This window comes from Staurois parvus, unplaced genomic scaffold, assembly GCF_062004578.1.
Source record: "Staurois parvus isolate SC_StPar_1 unplaced genomic scaffold, SC_StPar_1.0 ptg000334l, whole genome shotgun sequence".
Taxonomy (NCBI): Eukaryota; Metazoa; Chordata; class Amphibia; order Anura; family Ranidae; genus Staurois; species Staurois parvus.
Window position 1 is genome coordinate 4,419,887 of NW_028318130.1, and position 20,087 is coordinate 4,439,973.

Sequence of the window (20,087 nt, forward strand, 5' to 3'; positions counted from 1 at the left end):
GGGACAACCCTATAGGAAGCAGGGAAGGGGATGCTCAGTCATCTAACCACAGGCAAGAAGCATTAACCCCAGGAGCCACCCCACAAACTCCCCCCACCACACCCAACCACAAACCCACCCCCCCATCCCTCCACCCGCCCACCTCCACAGACCCAAATACAGTGCATAGAATACTCAGCCCTCTTGCGCCAGCACTGAAGAAATCAACTGGGCGTAGCCGATCACAGAACGCCAGGGAGAGGCTGAGTTCAGCTGGGAGCTTCTTCAAAGATATCAGAGCGTCAGACATTGAGGCAGGATGAGAACCCTTGGGTACGAAGAGGATGCAGCAAAAGGTGGGCGGACAATCCGGAAGCTGACCACTAAGGCGGATACTTGAGCGACCAGTTCACTGGGAGGGTTCCAAGTGAGGAGGGGACAGAAGTTCAGCTGGGGGATGCGGGGAGCCAAATCGCAGCAGTAGAGAGCGAGCCGAGGGTCAAGAAATCCACATCGGCGCAACCGACTATCACTCGCAGCAGGTTCTAGAACCAATGAGGCAGGGGTACAGTGGAGACACCCGCAGGGCGTCTTTCCCTTAGTGGGTGCTGGTCAGGGTCCAGAGGCGTAGATTCCCCAAAAAGCTAACAAATGACGTGTCAACTGGGAAGGGAGTCCAGCGCAAAACAAGTTGTGAGAGAGGAGGCATTCGGAGTTCCTTAGGGAAGGCCATGGGAACAACAGAAGAAATATAATGAACCACAGGCAGCTGAAAAAAATTACACAGAAGTGGCCCGATGAAAGGGGAGCGGGAGCCGTTTAAGGCTCGTGCCGTTGCTTTCTGTGCGCGGGGGAGGCCGATGGGCTAGAAGCGACCACCGCGCCTCCAATGGGAGGTCTTGGAGGAGTCAAAGGGACAGTCCGTCTTCTACGAAGGGAGTGGCCCTGCCAGTCCATTGCACCATCTGCTGAATCTGGGGTCAGGGTCGGAAGCCCTCTCAGAGACCCCTGCCAGTCAGGCAGGTCGATCAATGGGATATTCAGTGACGAGCAAAAAGATGGTAGATCTTCAGGAATTCGCAAGTCATATGTGTGGTCACCAACCCGAGCTGAAAGGCAAAACGGAAATCTCCATCTATATAGAATATTATGGGAACGGAGCGACTCTAGTAGTGGCCTCAAAGCTCGCCTTTGTTGTAGGGTCATGCTGGATAAATCCTGGTACAGTTGTATATCCGCTCCTTCGTATGACAGATGCCTTCTGATCCTAGCGCATCGAAGTATATCTTCCTTGAGCGGGAAGTTAACAATGCAGCAAATGATATCTCTGGGTGGATCCGCATCGCTCCCCCTGGGCCGACTTGCTCTGTGTGCACGCTCAATCTCAATAGGGGTCGCCGGCGGGCGACCCAGAAGTTCGTTAAAGATGGTTGTCACTGCCTTAGGTATATCAGGGTTTTCCACGGATTCTGGTACACCGCGGAGTCTAATGTTATGTCTACGGCCACGGTTATCCAAGTCTTCAATCTGCCTGTAGAACTCTCTGATAGTCGCAGTGTGGACCCCTGACTGTCTCTGTAAGTAGAGTAGAGCATTCTTGTTGCTACTGGAGACCGTTTCTACCTGAGCCAGTCTTGAGCCCATTGCGCGGATGTCTTCCCTTAAATCATTAAGGGCAGTGGTCAGGGTAGTAGCCAGAGAGGCCTTTATATCAGAGGCCACAGCATGTAGATCTTTTAGGGATAAGGACTGTGTGGCAGGAGAAAGATCATGCTGTGGCGCTGTGTCACTTCCAGCCTGCATAGCCATGCAGGAAGAGCAGCCTGTGTCTGTGTCAGAGGCTGCAGAGGGAGGGGGAGAGGGGGATTGAGAGAGAGAGGGAGGTGGCTGCGGCCCTGCTCTCTGAGCCTGGGAGCTAAAGAGCTCCTTAATATGTCTCCCAGCTGGCTTGTGGCCCCTTGGGGATCGCGATCGGGTGCCGGAGAGCGTCCGGTCGTGTTTCCCCATGATGTGAGGGGTCTATCTTACCCCTCCCGACCGCGCTGTTTGGCAGTCCGATCTGGCCGGCGGGAGCTCCTGCATTAAGCGGCCATTCCGCTCGGCGCCAAGCCACGCCCCTCCGCAGTTCTCTCTCTTATCCCCACTCTCACAGGCTTTGCTGAGGCAGCGGGAGCCATTGGCTTCTGCTGCTGTCAGTTAAATCCCGTGACAAGGAGCTGGAGGCGGGGCATGGCCAAACCATGCTGTGTGTGTCTATGGACGCAGGGAACACGGCTTGGAATTGAGCCTACACATGTGCGCCCATAGGAAGCTGACAGAAGAGAAGGAGCAGGAGCACCAGTGGAGGACCCCAGGTAAGTATAACGTGTATATTATTTTAAAAAAAAAACAATAAGACTTTGCAATCACTTCCAATTTCCAAATCTCCTTCCTTTTTGGCGAAACAATCCTTCTTTCTGAGCCTTCTCTCCCTCTTTCCCCCTCACTTGTCCCTCTTGTTAGTCTGATGTATAAACATTTTTTTAAATACATGTTCTATTTAACTTGTAGAAGTGTTATGTTGCACTAAAAGTTCATTCAGCATCTCAGTTTTGTAATCTACCAACTTCAAGTGCTAGCAGTGAAAAAAGCATTAGTGGGTTAACCTACCAATGACTTTTTTGCACATGAATCCTTCATGATCCACATGACTTAGGATATTGAGGAGTGTCCTCTGCTCATGTACTTTGATCTAAAAGGAGTCCTTTTTTCACATCTCAGGAACTTGAGTGGACTGGGAATGCCACCACTTATATGGTTATAGTTAGAGATTGTCAGTTGAATTACATACACAACAGCTACATAGTTACTGTAATCATCCAGAGCCTTTACAATGGAAATCATTACTGTTAATAAGTACTACAACTAAAGTCTGAAACATGTTAGAGCTGAATGGTATTGCTTAAATGTAGTGTAATGTGTCTGTAGCCAGGCCTTCCCTTGTGTGACTGTCTAGGTCTATGTGGTGTTGATACTAAAGGGCCTGCTGATTCTTCCCGTGCAATGCTGCACAGCTCAGGAAAGTTTAACCATTCAGCCATTAGCTCTCCCAGTCAAACCACACTTAGCATATCTCTTGTGAAATGAATAGAGTTGTCTCTTGCTATTAAAGCATCCTCTGAGGATTATGTAAATTAACATAGCTTCTGCAAATAAGCTATCAGATGCATGATTTCATCAGCTCTCCGTGCAAATGGCGTTAGTCAATGCAGCACAATCAGTTGTTTATCCTGACAGACCTGTGCCTGCTGTCCTGGCTGCAAAGAAGGATATCATGGTTCAGGCACATTTTATGATGCAAAAAGACAGACATGTGATGTAATGACGTTTGCACTTGTGTGGTTTTTTTTTCAGATCATTTAAAGGGAAGGTTGGAAGAATATGTCAAACAATGGAATGGCCTGGTTAAGGTTTTTAGAAATGAACGTAGGGAAGGTCTGATTCAAGCTAGAAGCATTGGCGCTCAGAAAGCCAAGATAGGACAGGTAAGAAGGGATGCTTTTCTGTGCCCACCATAATCTGAAGATGTGGGTACTACATGTTGTTCTAGTTATACAAGGTCAAACATAAGTCCGCACTTATTCACTAATTTCAGTTTTGAAACCACTATACAGAAACCAAATCATGGCAGCAAACTCTCCAGATAATGATGATGGTATCACAATACAGACATACCTCGGTTTACGAACGCCTCGGTTAACGTAATTTTTGGTTTACGAATGAAAATCCATTGAAAATAATGCCTCGGTTTACAAATTTTTTTCACAATAGGATTAATTGGTTTTCAATGCATTTACGATTTTTTTTTTTAATCATGTCCCTGTACAGTACTATGCTGTCCGTTTATGAACCAGCGATAAATGATCGCTGCTCAGTTCTCTGGCATTCTCGGAGAACACAGTTCTCCTGTGAATGCAGTTTATGAAGCAGTTCTCCGAACGAAGGGAGAACGGTCTACAAACACTGGAGAATGGTCTACAAACGGTGGAAAATGGCTGATTTTACTATAATCTCGCGAGATTACAGTAAAAGATCAGTTTACTAAGCAGAAGTAAATTATCACTGCTTAGTTTGCGGTCCCTCTGATTCTCTAGCTCTGGGCTGGAGAATCTGGAGGGAGAACACAGATCTCCAGTGAAGGGCTGAACATGTTCTCCGCTGATCTCCTGAGTGTCATAACCTGTGAATGACCAGAGAATAGCTGCGATCCTTGGAATCGCAGCTATTCTCTGTGTCATAAACGGACACCTATGTCTTTAAAGTGCACTTTATAAAGAGTTTTGAACAGATAAAACTTTTTTTTTTACTTCTGTCTGACCTCCAGAAAGGATTAATTGGTTTTCAATGCATTTACGAATTAATTTTTAATCATGTCCCTGTACAGTATTTGTCTTTTAAAGTGCACTTTATAAAGTGTTTTGAACAGATAAAAGACTCTTATTGACTTTTTTCTGACCTCCGGAACAGATTAATTGGTTTTCAATGCATTCCTGTGGGAAACCGTGTTTCGGTTTACAAATTTTTTGCAGTACGAAAAGTCCCGCAGAAAGCATTAAATTCATAAACCGAGGTACGCCTGTACTTCAGTAACACCTCCACATACAATGAAGTGAAACAAGGATGAACAGGGATGAAATGTAAATGAAAAATAAATGCAAACAAGAAATGAATCATTGTAATATAAAGTTCATAATTATGGTAAGAAGTTTTTCTTTATGGTAGAGAGAAAGGCCTTTTGTTGTTAAAGTCTAACACCATGTTTTGGTGAACTCTAAGTAGGTAGTTTGGACCAAGCAGGGACTTCCAGCCCGCTCCCAGAAAAAAATCAAGTCTGGTTCAGTGCTGTTCAAGTCATTCTCAGGAAGCTTTATGTTTGAATGAATACAAGGCTTCCTCTGATAGGCTGAGGTGGAGATTGTGACGCCATTGTCTGCCTCTCCGCCTCATCCAATCAAAGGAACTCTTGTATTCACTGTCAATGGCGGAGCAGCGCTCAACCTTATTCAAAGTTGTTCATGGAGTGGGATGGGAAAGTCCTGTCCTGCTGCCAGAACACATTGATGTATAGCTACTGCTACATGCAGTTTATACAGTACTGACTGTGAAGGAAATCGTTCATTTGGACCACCTTGGTCCAAATGAACTACCTCACTGAAAAATAGAGTTAGGCTTTAAAGGTCCAGTATAAGTGGCTTGCGTTGATGGCATCAGTTTGACATCAGATTGAGACGCTTCTGAGATAATTTATAATTATTTGATAGGTATGTTTGACATGCAATATTATCTACGAACCAGATGCAAATCCTCCTACAGATCAAATACAAGTTACCATCAGAAAATATTCCAGCCTCCCTCAAGAAAGCTGGAAGAGTAGGGACTTTAAATGTGTCAAACACAAATTATATGCATAAAAATTACAGTTGGAGGTGATACCGGATAGAGGGGATGTTGTCAAAGTTATGATTGGGACTTGATTACACTGTACATCTTGGCTGTTTGGAGGTGATTTTTCCCTCACTAGTGGCTTTGACCAGATTTATTGTTGAATTTATGGTGACATCTCTGTCCGGCATGATAGGGATTCATTTTGCCCTAAAGAATTTGAGAGTTTTCTTAAGGGTTCTGATTCATGATCCTGTTCTGTTGGGTTTTTGCTCCACTCATCCCAGGATTTTCTGAGTTTTTATTTAGCCATATTAAATGACTGTACAAGCAAGTGGATTCTGAAGAAGCAAGCTATACATGAAACGTGTCGCTCCACCATCTACTTGTTTTCTATGATATATGTGATATGGCAACTTTGTTATCATGTTTTTAATTCTAGTTTACTGTATAAATCTGTAATTTTTATGTATAGAATTTTTGTTTTGCACATTAAAAGTCCCTACTCTTCTAGTCCTCCTAAGGGAGGAAGGAATATTTTCTGATTTGAAGTATGTTTGACCTGCAGTTCACCTCCCACCATGGGGAAACTTTCCAAATAAAGAAAACAAATGCCCATGGTCACAGGCCCTAAAGTACTCACATAAATTTCATGTGTGGAATACTGGAGGCTTTTATTTCAAAGCATTTCACCAATAACAGCTCACCCGTATCAATATAGCATGCTTTCTTGAAAAGTACAGCCAGAAAGGTGCCCCTTAACTTGCAATAAACACTTCCATGTATTGATAAAATTCCAACTCTTTATTTAGCTGACAGTATAAAGGCATACAGCTAATTATGCTAACGGTTCAATCACGTATTGCACATTAATTTATATCAAAAGCGCTAAATCTTGTTTTAACTTACTTTGGAACTTTTCCAGGAGAATTTCTGGACTAATAATGAATAATTTCTTATTTGAATCTTTTTCTTCATACAGTATGTTTCGTGTCTGTAAATTGTTTCACTTCATTGTAACTGGAAATGATATTGAATTATTGTGATATCACAGTATTAGGGAAGCTACTTTATACTTTATTTCTGTTTGCCATTCTATTGGAGTTATGTACAGTCTGTAAATGATTTCATCACGTACAATTCTAATGATAAATCTAACTTGTTGAAAAAAAGGGGGTTAATATTTAAAAATTGGAGGGTAGTCACTCCTTGCTTCATTTGAAAGAAGAAATCTGATAGAAGAATCAGGATCTTCAGTTCCAGTATGTCTGCTGTGAATTTTTTAGGATGAATTTCTCCATAGTGTCTGAAGCTACAGAAGTTAGTTATGGCTTGTTTTAAAGTGACCCGATCCTTAAATTTAAATCCTTCCAAGCTTATATCTCTTAAAGAACAGTGTAAATACTTTACCTTTCCTGTTTCCCATGCCACTGAACACCACTCTGTTCAGTGGCAATCATCCTCCAGAGTCCACACTGCCCAGAATTCCATCTCATGGGTTCCCCCACAGTTCACAGTGGTTCTCTCTCTGACCTCCCATCACTACAGGATACAGCAGTAATGAGTAAGTCAGCAGGAGGAACCAGTGAGAGTTGTAAGGAGACCAAAAAATTAACCCTCATGGAAAATGTCAGTTTCCTTGTGGACCTTGGAGGAAAATTTCTAAAAAAAAGGAAATGGTGTTAATGGTGATAATGGTGAAGGCATCAGGAAAGGTAAGTATTTAAACAGTTCTTTTAGAGGTATAAATTTAACTAGATTTAAAGTGGTTCCAAAGTATGAAGGATTTTTACCTTCATGCATTCTATGCATGAAGGTAAAAAACCTTCTGTGTGTGCTTGCTTTGACAAGATACAACACTACAGAGAAGATTAGCATGGCCATTAAAAAAAAAAAACTACTTTCAGTGTGCAGCTTCCCCCTCAGACCCCCCCCCCCCCCCCCCGCCCCAATACTTATCTGAGCCTGATCACAATCCAGCGCCGTGCATGAGCAATGCAGCTCTCCTGGATCTCTCTCTCATTGGCTGGGACACAGCAGAGGGAGCCATTGGCTGCTGCTGCTGTCAATCACAGCCACTGAGGATGGACCAGGGGTGGGGCCGAGCCATGTTCTTTGTGTCTTATAGACACACAAAGATGGCTCGGGAGCGAGCATGCTCAGAGGGCACTCAACAGGGGGGAAGGGCCAGGAACGCCAGCAGGGGATTTAAGAGGAGGAGGATTGGGGTTGTGCTGTACAAAACCATTGCACAGAGCAGGTAAGTATAACATGTTTGTTTTTTTTTAGTATCACCTTTAGTATCATTTAAATGTAATGTCAGGGTCACTATAAAACAAGTACTCATTGACCTCTGTTGCTTTAGATACTGAAGTCCATAAATTAAATACCTGCTTTTTAGAATATGAAAATATTTAAATATCCTTTGCAGTTCCCACAGTTAAAGCATTTACCCTTTAAGAGCCAAATTTACTTTTTTTAAGTTAAAAATCATATATAGCCCCCTCTCCTTTATCAAATTGTACATAAAATTACAGCCAGCTGGCTGTCAGAAGCAGCCAGGCTGCATACAATAACGTCTATCTTGGAAGTATGCACTGAACTTGGGGTTGAAATGGACACTTGCTATGGCTGGGACTGGCTGGGACTGGCACATATGTTTTTATACAGAATGCCGGAAAAACCTGCAGAGACATGAACATCACCCATCCCAGACTGCAGAAATGTGAAGACATTTGTCTGCAGCTCACAACTATAGTTGTATGTTATTTGTATCCCTCTGAGCACATATACTGGCACATCTGATAATATTTTAATGTGGATAATTATTGAGTATAAAGATCTTTTTTGCCCAGTATGATCCATTCTGTTTGGTCAGTCACCCAGTATTAGACCATGTATGGATTTTACATGCAGTTAGATTTTCAAGGACAAATTGTAAAACTCAATAAAGAACATACAGTTGTGTCCAAAATTATTCAACCCCCACTGAAATTGAGTGTTTTGGCCAGTTTGACATTGCTTTTGATCATTCAGTCATCTTGCTTACATTTACATTAAAGAGGCACTTGTAGGTCAGACAAATATAACATAACAGTTATAATGAAATAACCACAAATGTCTTTTCTGTGCTCACAGCATTATCAGTTTTATTCAACCCCCAAGTGACATTCAATCTTAGTACTTAGTACAGCATCCTTTTACAGTTATAACAGCTTTTAAACGTGAAGCATAGCTTGACACAAGTGTCTTGCAGCGATCTACGGGTATCTTCGCCCATTCTTCATGGGCAAAGGCCTCCAGTTCAGTCACATTCTTAGGCTTGCGCACTGCAACTGCTTTCTTTAAGTCCCACCAGAGGTTCTCAATCGGATTTAAGTCTGGTGACTGCGATGGCCACTCCAAAATGTTCCAGCCTTTCCTCTGCAACCATGCTCTAGTGGACTTGGAGGTATGCTTGGGATCATTGTCCTGTTGAAAGGTCCAACGTCTCCCAAGCCTCAGGTGTGTGACGGACTGCATCACGTTTCCATCCAATATCTCCTGGTACTGAAGAGAATTCATGGTACCTTGCACACGCTGAAGCTTCCCTGTACCTGCAGAAGCAAAACAGCCCCAAAGCATGATTGACCCTCCACCATGCTTCACAGTAGGCAAGGTGTTCTTTTCATCATAGGCCTTGTTCTTCCTCCTCCAAACATAGCGTTGATCCATGGGCCCAAACAGTTCTAATTTTGTTTCATCAGTCCACAGAACACTATCCCACAACTTTTGTGGTTTGTCCACATGGCTTTTGGCATACTGCAGTCGACTCTTCTTATTCTTTGGAGACAGCAAGGGGGTACGCCTGGGAGTTCTGGCACGGAGGCCTTCATTACGCAGTGTGCGTCTTATTGTCTGGGCTGAAACTTCTGTACCCACATCTGACAAATCTTTTCTCAGTTCCTCAGCAGTCACACGGGGACTTCTCTCCACTCTACGCTTCAGGTAGCGCACAGCAGTCGAAGTCAGCATCTTCTTTCTGCCACGACCAGGTAGCGTTTCAACAGTGCCCTTTGCCTTGAATTTGCGAATGATGCTTCCTAAGGTGTCTCTTGGTATGTTTAACATCTTTGCAATCTTCTTATAGCCATTGCCCTTCCTGTGAAGAGAAATCACCTCTTCTCTTGTCTTCCTGGACCATTCTCTTGCCTTCACCATGTTTGTAACCACACCAGTAAATGTCTAGAAGGAGCTGAGTATCACAGTCATTTTAAAGCTGCCTAATTGGTGCTTATTATGCTTGATTGCTGCTCGGTGACATCCACAGGTGTTTTCAATACCTGATGGAAAGCACCTGTATGAACCTCTGTTCTTCAGAGTGGTAGTCTTTAAGGGGTTGAATAATTGTGGCAATGAAGAAACCACATAAGAACCATTTACTACTGTATTACATAAACAATTGATGTCATTTTAGTTGCATTTGGGTAGTTACAACGTCCTTGTAGGATTTGATTCTGAATACAATTCCAAATGTACACTATAGTCCCTAAACCCCTTTACAGCATTGGGGGTTGAATAATTTTGGACACAACTGTATAACCACTCCACGTTACTTGCAATCTTGGAGATCATGTGTTTTTTGAGGGGATGCATCTAACTACTCACTTCCCCCAGTAGGGACTCACCAGCTTTATGACTCTATAGCTAATTGTAACTGTAATAAAAATTGTGCTAGACACCATTGAATATACTGAATAAGTGCAAAATAGGTGATGACGTGCTAAGTGTTATACAATCAACCGATCAAAATTTTTTACAATAAGTAAACCCTAACAGTGAACTGTTATTATTTTCTCCCTTTTAGTCAGTTAAAAGCGAAGTATGGACTTAAAAAACCCCCCAAAAAACTCACCTTGCTGGGTGCAGCATCGATTCGATGCCATATCTGTCCATCAGTGGCTATGCACTGAGAACTGAGTGATCAAACACCACTGATCGCCCAGTTCTCCTCCTTTGCTCCAAGCAGAGAGCTGGAACTGTCAGTATTTAGCTCTCTGCTCTGCTCCTCCAGCTCTTACTGGCTTGGATATGGAGAGGGCGGGAGGGGCTGGCTCAGGCTCTCCATGGATCACTGAGAGGCTGAGCCAGGTGCCGGTCCAGTTCCAGGCTTCTGGGTGGATCCCGACCATATAGTCAGGATCTTTCCAGAGCCTGGACTGGCTCAGTGATGTCAGCAAACAGTAGACATTAGCCCACTGTAGGCTGAAAATGGGTCACAGGAGCGCAGAACAAACTATACTCTTGTGATCCATAGGAGACGTATAGCCAAAAAGCTTTAAGTATACTTCTCATTTAAAGGATAACTTCACCTTTTGTAAAATGTTAAAACCTGTATTTAGGGTGTAACAAGTAACATAACAGTAAGCAGCAGCCAGCCTCTCCCCCTGAGCACCCCCTGTGACAGCAGTGGAAGGATCCTCTCCCCACACCCTCTGTCAAATTTCAAAGATACACTGCCAACACAGCTGTGTCATTCATTTATTAATTGTGAATGCGTGAACTACAAGTCCTGTCTTGCACCGCAGCAGGTGGCTTGTAGTTTTCAGTGAACTACGAGAGCGCTGATCAGCTTCCTCATAGTTCATTGCCTCTTCCTGCACCTCAGTAACTGTCTGCCCATATGGAGGTCTGGGCAGACAGCTAAACTGCGTGTCTACAGGAGCCTGACAATGCACCCGTGATCAGTAGATGCAATTCATTGCAGGCTGCATTGTAAAAAAAATAATAAATGCATATATTCTTTTTTAACCTGCAAAATCATGTGCATTTATAATTTTTTTTATAAAGGTGAACTTATCCATGTTGCACTGTTAATGAAGTTACATTGTTCTAAGCTACCTGTGAGTACAGAACAACTCCATCTCTGTTATTGAGGGGAGGGGGGGAAGTGTTGTGTAGTCCTGTCCTAGGGTGACAACGCTGCTTCTCCATAGATACTTTAATGTAAATGAGCATTGCCTACCTTTGACAGGAAATGTGTTTCTGGCAGGATTACCAGGTTTAAGTATAAGAAAAAAAGCCTAAAAATTAAAACTAATGCAACAACCACATCCACTGACTGGTAAGCTGCAATATATTTTTTCCTAGGTTTTTTTACACGTAATGCTCTTTGAACATGGTAATTGCTATTTGCTTTCACCCTGAATAATCTAGATAGCCCCGTTTACTACACAGGGGTACTGATTTCCAGTAAGTATTTTAATGGTTATGAATTAGTGAATAATGCAGTGTTCACCCTTGTAATGTTTTGCAGGTTTTAATTTATCTAGATGCACACTGTGAAGTGGGAATTAATTGGTATGCACCATTAATAGCCCCCATAGCCCATGACAGGTAAAGTGTAAATGTTTGTTAGAAATAATTGTGTTCACTTGCAGTAAACAGGGTGCAACAGTTGCAGGTTTAGGTCACAAATAGATGTAATGAAATGCATTAGCTGTAATTAAATGTAATGAGATGCTGAGAGCCAGCATCAATGGTTATTCTATGACTGTCACAAGTGATGCTGGCACTGGTTGCTTCATTTTTAAAAAGTGGCATAGTTTAGGACTGGCTTTATTTGTGTCAGCACCCTGTGTATACCTTTTGCATTGTCTGAAATTACCTGGCAGATTTTCTCATTTTAGAATTCCTTCCAAGTCAAAGAATCATAGCAGTGTAGTGCCAGCAAATTACACAGCTAGACTGACAGTTCTGAGCAAAAGCCTTTTCCTCAGAGTTCTGCTCTGTCTTCTAATGTGCAGAGGCCAGTAATCAGGCCATTATCATGGGTCAGGAGCTTTACATGGTTATCATTGCTGTACATCATTTACTCTACTAAGGCTTCCTACTGGAAAGTTTCATTACTTTAAGGGTTTTTTGTATTATTACCGATGTAGCACCAACATTTTCTGTGGCACTGCAACGCTGAGGCAATATCATCAGTGTTGCAACATGCACATACATGTGAAATACTTGAAATTAGAGACATACCCAGTTATTTTTCTTTTATACAATGGCCAATTTTTCATGTTTTGCAGATCAGATGAAAGATCTGCTTGTGTGTGATAGCAGTGATGTCACAGCTTCTTAGGGTTGCCTATAAAGATACTGAGCGGGAGACCACCTTTGTAGTGCTACATAGGGGAATATGGTTCAGGTATTTTTTGCTTGTACTGTAAAATTAATTTTAAGAGCATAGATATACACTCATTGGCTACTTTATTAGGTACACCTTGCTACTGCCAAGAAAATATCCCCCACACCATTACACCACCACCAGCCTGGACTGTTGATACAAGGCAGGATGGATCCATGCTTTCATGTTATTTATGCCAAAGTCTGACCCTACCATCTGAATGTTGCAGCAAATAGTCTGCCCATTCTACTCTGACCTCTGATATCAGTAAGGCACTTTCATCCACACAACTGCCGCTCACTGGATATTTTCTCTTCTTTTGGACCATTCTCTGCAAACCCTAGAGATTGTGCATGAAAATCCCAGTAGCTCAGCTGTTTTTGAAATACTCAAATCAGCCTGTCTGGCACCAACAACCATGTCACTTACAAAGTCACTTAAATCCCCTTTCTTCCCTAATCTCATGCTTGGTTTAAACTTCAGTAAGTCGTCTCCACCACATCTGCATGCCTAAATGCATTGAGTTGCTGCCTTGTGAATGGCTGATTATCAGTTTGTGTTACCAAGCAATTGCACAGGTGTACTGAATAAATTGGCAGGTGAGTGTATATTACCTGGATTTATATACCTCCAGTATATTATGTAGCACTTTATATAGTACATGGAAGCAGCACTGCCATTACACATGTACAATACACTTTGACTTTCTGGGAAAGAAAGGAATTTTTATTTTGGTCTTTCCAGGCCTTAGATATACACAGCTCTACCAGACAGAAGAGCCAGGATGGTGAGCTGACTCTTGTCTACTGCACTTTAAACTGTAAACACTTACATATACCTAGTGAAGTGACTAGCCTCAGGTGATACACAGAGATGAAAAAAGAATCCTCCTACATGATTTGTGCCTGTTTATCTGCAGCCTTCTCTTCTCTATATCTGTTCAAAGTGTAGAATTTAGACAGCTTGTCTATGCTGTCAGAAAAAGGGGGCAGAGAGTTGAAGTTACACTCTGCAGAACTCAGTGAGGAGAGCTCTGAGAACTGATTGGAGGGAAGGGGACCCCCCCCCTCCACACAGTTTACAGGAACAAGGCTAAGGCTGTCACTCTACTGGAGGTCCCTCCCCTGTCACTATGTTTTTTTTGGTGTCAGGAAAACTCATGCAGATAGCAGAGGAATGAGGCAACAGACAGAAATGACACTTATTGGGACAAGCACACGCGGATTGAGACAAGCACACACTATAGAGCGATATGCTTTGTTCATATTTCACAACGGAGGTTTACAACCACTTTAAGGAACTCATCATGGTCATTTCCATTAAAAGCATGTATGATAGGTTTAATATGTTGTGCAATTTATCCCATGGAGGATGCACTTGGTGGAAAGTGCACTATAAATGGCAAGCAGGATTTTATTATAAGGTAGATATATAGATAGATGAAAATGGAGCCATTATAAGCAAAGAACTAGAACTTTCTATGAGCTTTAGGTGCAGGTGCATTAAAGTGCACCTATAGCACAGAATAGACCCAGATCCAAGGTGCTGCTAGGTGGCTGTCTGACACAAATATGGACTTGCTAACATTAACATTCACAGCAGCAGCAGCAGCCTGAACATAAAATTGATACATAGCTGTAGAATATATTAAAATCCACACTTAATAGGGAAAACAAGAATAGTCTATAAACTGGAACCAGTACACTTCCATTATAGCTCTGAATTTTATTCTAGTTTTTCAGGCGAGATTTGATTACCATTACAATGTTTGCTGCAGGTTTCTCAGAAATGTTTTATTCACATGGATGTGAGCCGATTCCCTTTGGCTTAGTTTTTGGTGCCTTTTCATTACTGTTGAATAAGCATGCATAGCTGAAATTGGTGTGGAAGTCTATTTCCTCACACAGTTATGACAACTGACTAAATGAAAGACCTTCCACATAAATGCTTTCTCTGCACTCTTGTTACGCCACATCAACTCTGCTGCAATACAGTCTTGTCTCTTAAAGGGACACCTAAAATACAAGTTGATTATTGTAAAATAATTGTGAATATGATGGATATGGGCACCTAATTCATTAACATGTCAAATGGTGCTGCAGTATGCACAGAGGCAGTGGTGGTCAGAGAAGCCACAATTCCTGTGATTCAGACCCATACCACAAACCACTTGTGAACCATGCAGTACGTGTAACCCGGCATATATAATGTAAAACACACACATACGTACGTATGTGTGTGTATATATATATATATATATATATATATATATATATATATATATATATATATATATATATATATATATATATACATATATATATACACAGGTGAAACTCAAAAAATTTGAATATTGTGCAAAAGTTCATTTATTTCAGTAATGCAACTTAAAAGGTAAAACTAATATATGAGATAGACTCATTACATGCAAAGCAGGATAGTTCAAGCCGTGATTTGTCATAATTGTGATGATTATGGCTTACAGCTCATGACAAATCACGGCTTGAACTATCTTGCTTTGCATGTAATGAGTCTATCTCATATATTAGTTTCACCTTTTAAGATGCATTACTGAAATAAATTAACTTTTGCACGATATTCTAATTTTTCGAGTTTCATCTGTATGTATGTGTATGTATATGTGTGTATATATATATATATATATATATATATATATATATATATATATATGTGTATATATATATATATATATATATATATATATATATATATATATATATATATATATATATATATGTGTGTGTATATATATATATATATATATATATATATATATATATTCCTCTACATGTTGGCCTCTCTGTCACTGTAAACCAGAGGTCCTCGGCTTTTACCAGCTCATAAACTACATCTAGATGTCAGCAAAGCAGGGTAAAGTTTAATGATGTTGGACAAAGTGCAGTGACCAAAGCATTTGAAATCATCTCTTAAAGTACAGATTTGCTGTGTTATTGGGAAGATCTAGATATGTTATTGTGCCCTGAAAAATTTGTTTGGAATTATACAAATATATATATATATATATTTAAGAAAGTATTCAGATCCCCGTCACGTCTTTCAATTATGTTAAGTTGCAGCCTGATACTACAGTTGTTTAAATTCATTTTTTGTTCTCAATCTACAATCAGTACCCAATAATGACAAAGGGAAAAACAGAATTTTAGAAATACTTGCAAATTTATGAAAAAGGAAAAACTGAAATATCACATTGGCATAAGTATTCAGACCCTTTGCAACAAGACTTGTAATTTAGTCCAGGTGCCTCCTATTACTGTTGATCAAGACTGAGATGTTTCTACACCTTGATTGGAGTCCACTTGTGGTAAATTAAAGCGATTGGACATGATCTGGAAATGTAAACACCACGCTATACAAGGCCTCACAGCTGACAATTCATACAGTATCAGAGCAAAAGCCACGAGGTCAAAGGAACTGCCTGCAGAGCTCAGAGACAGGATTATTGCAAGGCACAGATCTGGGGAAGACTGCAAAAACATTCTGCTGCACTGAAGGTTCCCCAGAGCACAGTGGCCTCCATAATTCTCAAATAGAAGAAGTTTGCAACAACCAGGACTCTTTCAAGAGCTGGTCGCCATGGCTAAACTGAGCAATTAAATTAATTTAAACAACTGTAGTATTAAGCTGCAGCATAACTAATTGAAACAAAAGTGGAGAGGGTCTCAATACTTTCTGAATGCACTGTATATAATTACAAATACATTACCACCAATAATCTCTATAGACCCTCACTGGAAAGTATGTAGCTACATTTGTGAAGCAGTCAGCAAGTGCACTAATATTAAAACTTTTACTTTCTACTAATAGATATGTTTATTGCTTTACCTTGTTATTTACTGCCTAATTAAAAAGGTTTTTTTTTGTTCTGTTCTTGTTGTGAATGTTTTATTTTTTCCCTCCTGGAATCCTGGCAGAACCGCTTGTACTGTTCCTCTAATAGATTACATTGATGGCAATGTTTATACCATCGAGCCACAGCAAGGTGGGGATAGCGATGGTTTTGCTCGAGGGGCCTGGGACTGGAGCATGTTATGGAAACGAATTCCTTTAAGTGACAGAGAAAAGGCCAAACGAAAGCATAAAACTGAACCTTATTGGTAAACAGTGTGGATTTATCTTCAATGTCCATGTTTGTCTAAACATTTTTCTGTTTTTTTTTATCCCCTTGTCCTGTTTTGCATTCTTTCTGTTGTGTCTGTCCTTCGTGTCAACCCCTTCTCCATCCTGCATCACCACAACTGGAATAGAACCGCATGCACTGTACCTCTGATAGATGTCATAGATGGCAACAATTATCATTTATTACCGCAAGGGGGAGGTGATGAAGATGGGTATGCTAGAGGAGCATGGGATTGGAGTATGCTATGGAAACGGGTGCCCTTGACCAAAAAAGAGAAGGAAATGAGAAAAACAAAAACTGAGCCATATCGGTAATCACTAAACCACTTACAGGTTTCTTTTCCATATGACCTACTGATGTACTAATTCTCTCTGAATTTTCTGCCACAGTCCTGTTTAGCTTGGAGCCATACAGTACATGACAAATTTATGGGTTTTACCAAGATGTGATCAGTCTGAAATATGAATATCCCTATATATTCCTTGAATTCACTGTTCTTTTAGATTAGTTAGGCATTACTCTGATACCACTTGTATGTTCAACCTGTTAAGCGGTCCATAGATGGATTGAATCTCGGCTGGTTCAGTAGGGACCACCTGAGACTTGATTCATCTCTGAGTAGGCTGGTTGTACTGAGAATGGGCACCCTGGTATACAGACATGGCAATGTTTATAATATACAACAAATTCAAAAAGATGCTGATCACCACTTCCATTCACGCAGCTCCAAAAGAGACTACTGGGATATTTCTTCGAGCCCCACTTACAATGGGAAAGCTGGAGTGGAGAAGCCTCCCATATCGAAGAAAAATATATTTGAAATATATTTTAAAAATGTTCTTCCCTAATATATTGCCACAATTTTGGCCATATTCATTATATTTCAAAATATATTGCTATATATATATGTATGTATGTGTGTATATATATATATATATATATACTGCATGTTGAAATGTGTTTTTATTACAAAATATCTGAAAAATATTTGTAAAAATTAATTTCAAATATACTGTATGTTTTCAAAAATACAAATCTACATTTAAAATTACTTTTTTTATATGTTAAAAAAATCTGAAGAATATATTTTAAAAATATATTTTTAAAATATATATATTTTTTAAAAATATGTATATTTTTAAATATATTCTTCAGATTTTTAAAATATATTTCAGATATATTTTTCTTCCATGTGGGCTTCTCTGCTGTTCCATAGAATGGTCCAACGGCCTTGATTATAAATGAACTAATGTTTCCTAAAGCTTTTATAATTTGCTGTGATTTTTTTACATAATCTATAATGGGTGACATTGGGCACCATGTATTAGAACAGCAACCAGTGACATGGATTGCAATGGTCAATTTTCATGTACAGCTAAGAAACTGACATAATTTAATGTTTTAAGATATGTACACATAAAATTGTATTACATAAAATATACATAGTGTGCACTTTTCTCTAGTAAAAGCTTTCAACCTAAATGGGACTGAGGTATTTGCTTTACTGACAAAGTAGCTTAAAGTGAATTGTCCTAGTCCTGCATTGCTGTTTCTCTTTGACAGTCATGGACTGTTAGGTTGTGGCTCATTTTCTCTATGGACATAACTTGTTCTCAGTTCACCTGGCACAGGGACGCTTATTGGTGCTGAAAGTGACACGCTTGTTTACCTTCCAATAATTTCCAAAGTCACCCCTCACAGCTTTTTCCTTTTTACTTTCATGTGCCTCTATGATAAATGTGCTCTACAGAACTGTGTGTTGTGTATTCTACATTGTATGAGAGTGCAACTGTAATTTCACTAAAGCCTATTACAATTCAAATCCACAACAAGTCCATCACTGATTCCCCTCTAGTTACCAAATTATTACCTGCCATGTCCTTTTTCTTAGAAATATGTACCAGCAAAACCCAGCCTATACACGTAACCCTGTTACTCTTTTTGATTTTTATTTTCTTTACCCTTTTTGGTGTAAAGTTATTCCTCAGCTAATTTGTAAAAAATTAAACAAAATGTAATCCAGTTCCTCACATTGAGGCATTTTTGATATAGTAACCATCATTATTATCCAGACACTGACATATTTCAGAACCACTATACCTAATATATACTGTATATTCCTCTCTGCAATGTTGAATACATGTCATAATCTTACTTTATAACACTAAAATCATTCTGTAATTTTCTCATTCCCATGTAGGAAAAAATTAATTCAAAATGAAATTAAAATGTAGCTATGTGCCATCCTGATGTCCTATATAATGAGCTCTAGTGTCTTCTCACTACTGGCCATTGTCTGCAGCCATTGAATGGAAGGCGACCTTAAAGCCATGTGAGCCTATTTCAAAGCGGCAAAGAGAAAGAATCGGAAATATATATTTGAACCATTTCTGTGGGTCGCAGTCTAAAAGTGGATTTAAATAAGTTCACATGTGCAAAGCTGAATTTCAGAATTTATACAGCCAGGTATAGAAAGGACACATTATTTAATGTTGAGCCCTTTTTGCACATAGAATTCAGTAGGTAGCTCATCTTCTGGTATAGTCACTAGTGTAGGATATAAAAGCAGGGTTCTGTTTTGATAAATGGGATTTCAGCATTAGAACCAGATAACGGGTAATCTAGAGAATGACATAACCTCTGTCCTAGGGCTACTAGAAAATAATACTCCCCTATACACATTCCTTTCTTAAGTGTAATCCATATTTTGCTGAGCAGGCTCCATACCAGGTTTGTAGCAGACTTTCAGAAAATGGTAACATTTATAGGGAACCTATAAAGGTAGGAATATGGAAGCTGCCATCACTTAATGACAGTGTTTTAAAAATGTTTGCTCCAAAGCTGTCATTGTTACTTACAATATAGTGAGTTATTGACATGGAACAAGCATGCAGCCTGTGAAGTTTCAGGAAACCTGATATACACATACAGTGCTGTGAAAAAGTATTTGCCCCCTTCCTGATTTTTTGCATATTTGTCACACTTAAATGATTCAGATCATCAAACAAATTTTAATATTTACTTGGATAACCCAAGTAAATGCACAATGCAGTTTGTAAATGATTATTTCATTTATTAAGGGGGAAAAAAAGCTGTCCAAACCTGCCTGGCTCTATGTGAAAAAAGTACTTGCCCCCTACACCTAATAACTGGTTTTGCCACCCTTGTTGGCAACAACTGCAATCACGCATTTCCGATAATTGGCAATGAGTCTTTCACATCACTGTGGAGGAATTTTGCCCCATTCTTCTTTGCAAAATTGTTTTAATTCAGCTACATTAGAGGGTTTTTGAGCATGAATGGCCTGTTTACGTCATGTCACAGCATCTCAATTGGATTTAAGTCTGGACTCCAAAACCTTAATTTTTG

At 40.3% G+C, this 20,087-nt stretch overlaps 1 protein-coding gene across 2 annotated transcripts in view; it reads left to right on the forward strand.

Moving 5' to 3' along the window:
- Positions 1–20,087, forward strand: part of GALNT7 (polypeptide N-acetylgalactosaminyltransferase 7) — a 233,290-nt gene that overhangs the window by 168,701 nt on the left and 44,502 nt on the right. The window contains exons 4-6 of one of the 2 annotated variants that reach the window (XM_089684037.1): positions 3,373–3,503; positions 11,696–11,775; positions 16,846–17,028. In XM_089684037.1, coding sequence (XP_089540163.1) covers positions 3,373–3,503; positions 11,696–11,775; positions 16,846–17,028 — 394 coding nt within the window. Of the gene's footprint in view, positions 1–3,372; positions 3,504–11,695; positions 11,776–16,512; positions 16,696–16,845; positions 17,029–20,087 lie in introns of both variants that reach the window. The other variant, XM_089684036.1, reaches the window with a different exon arrangement.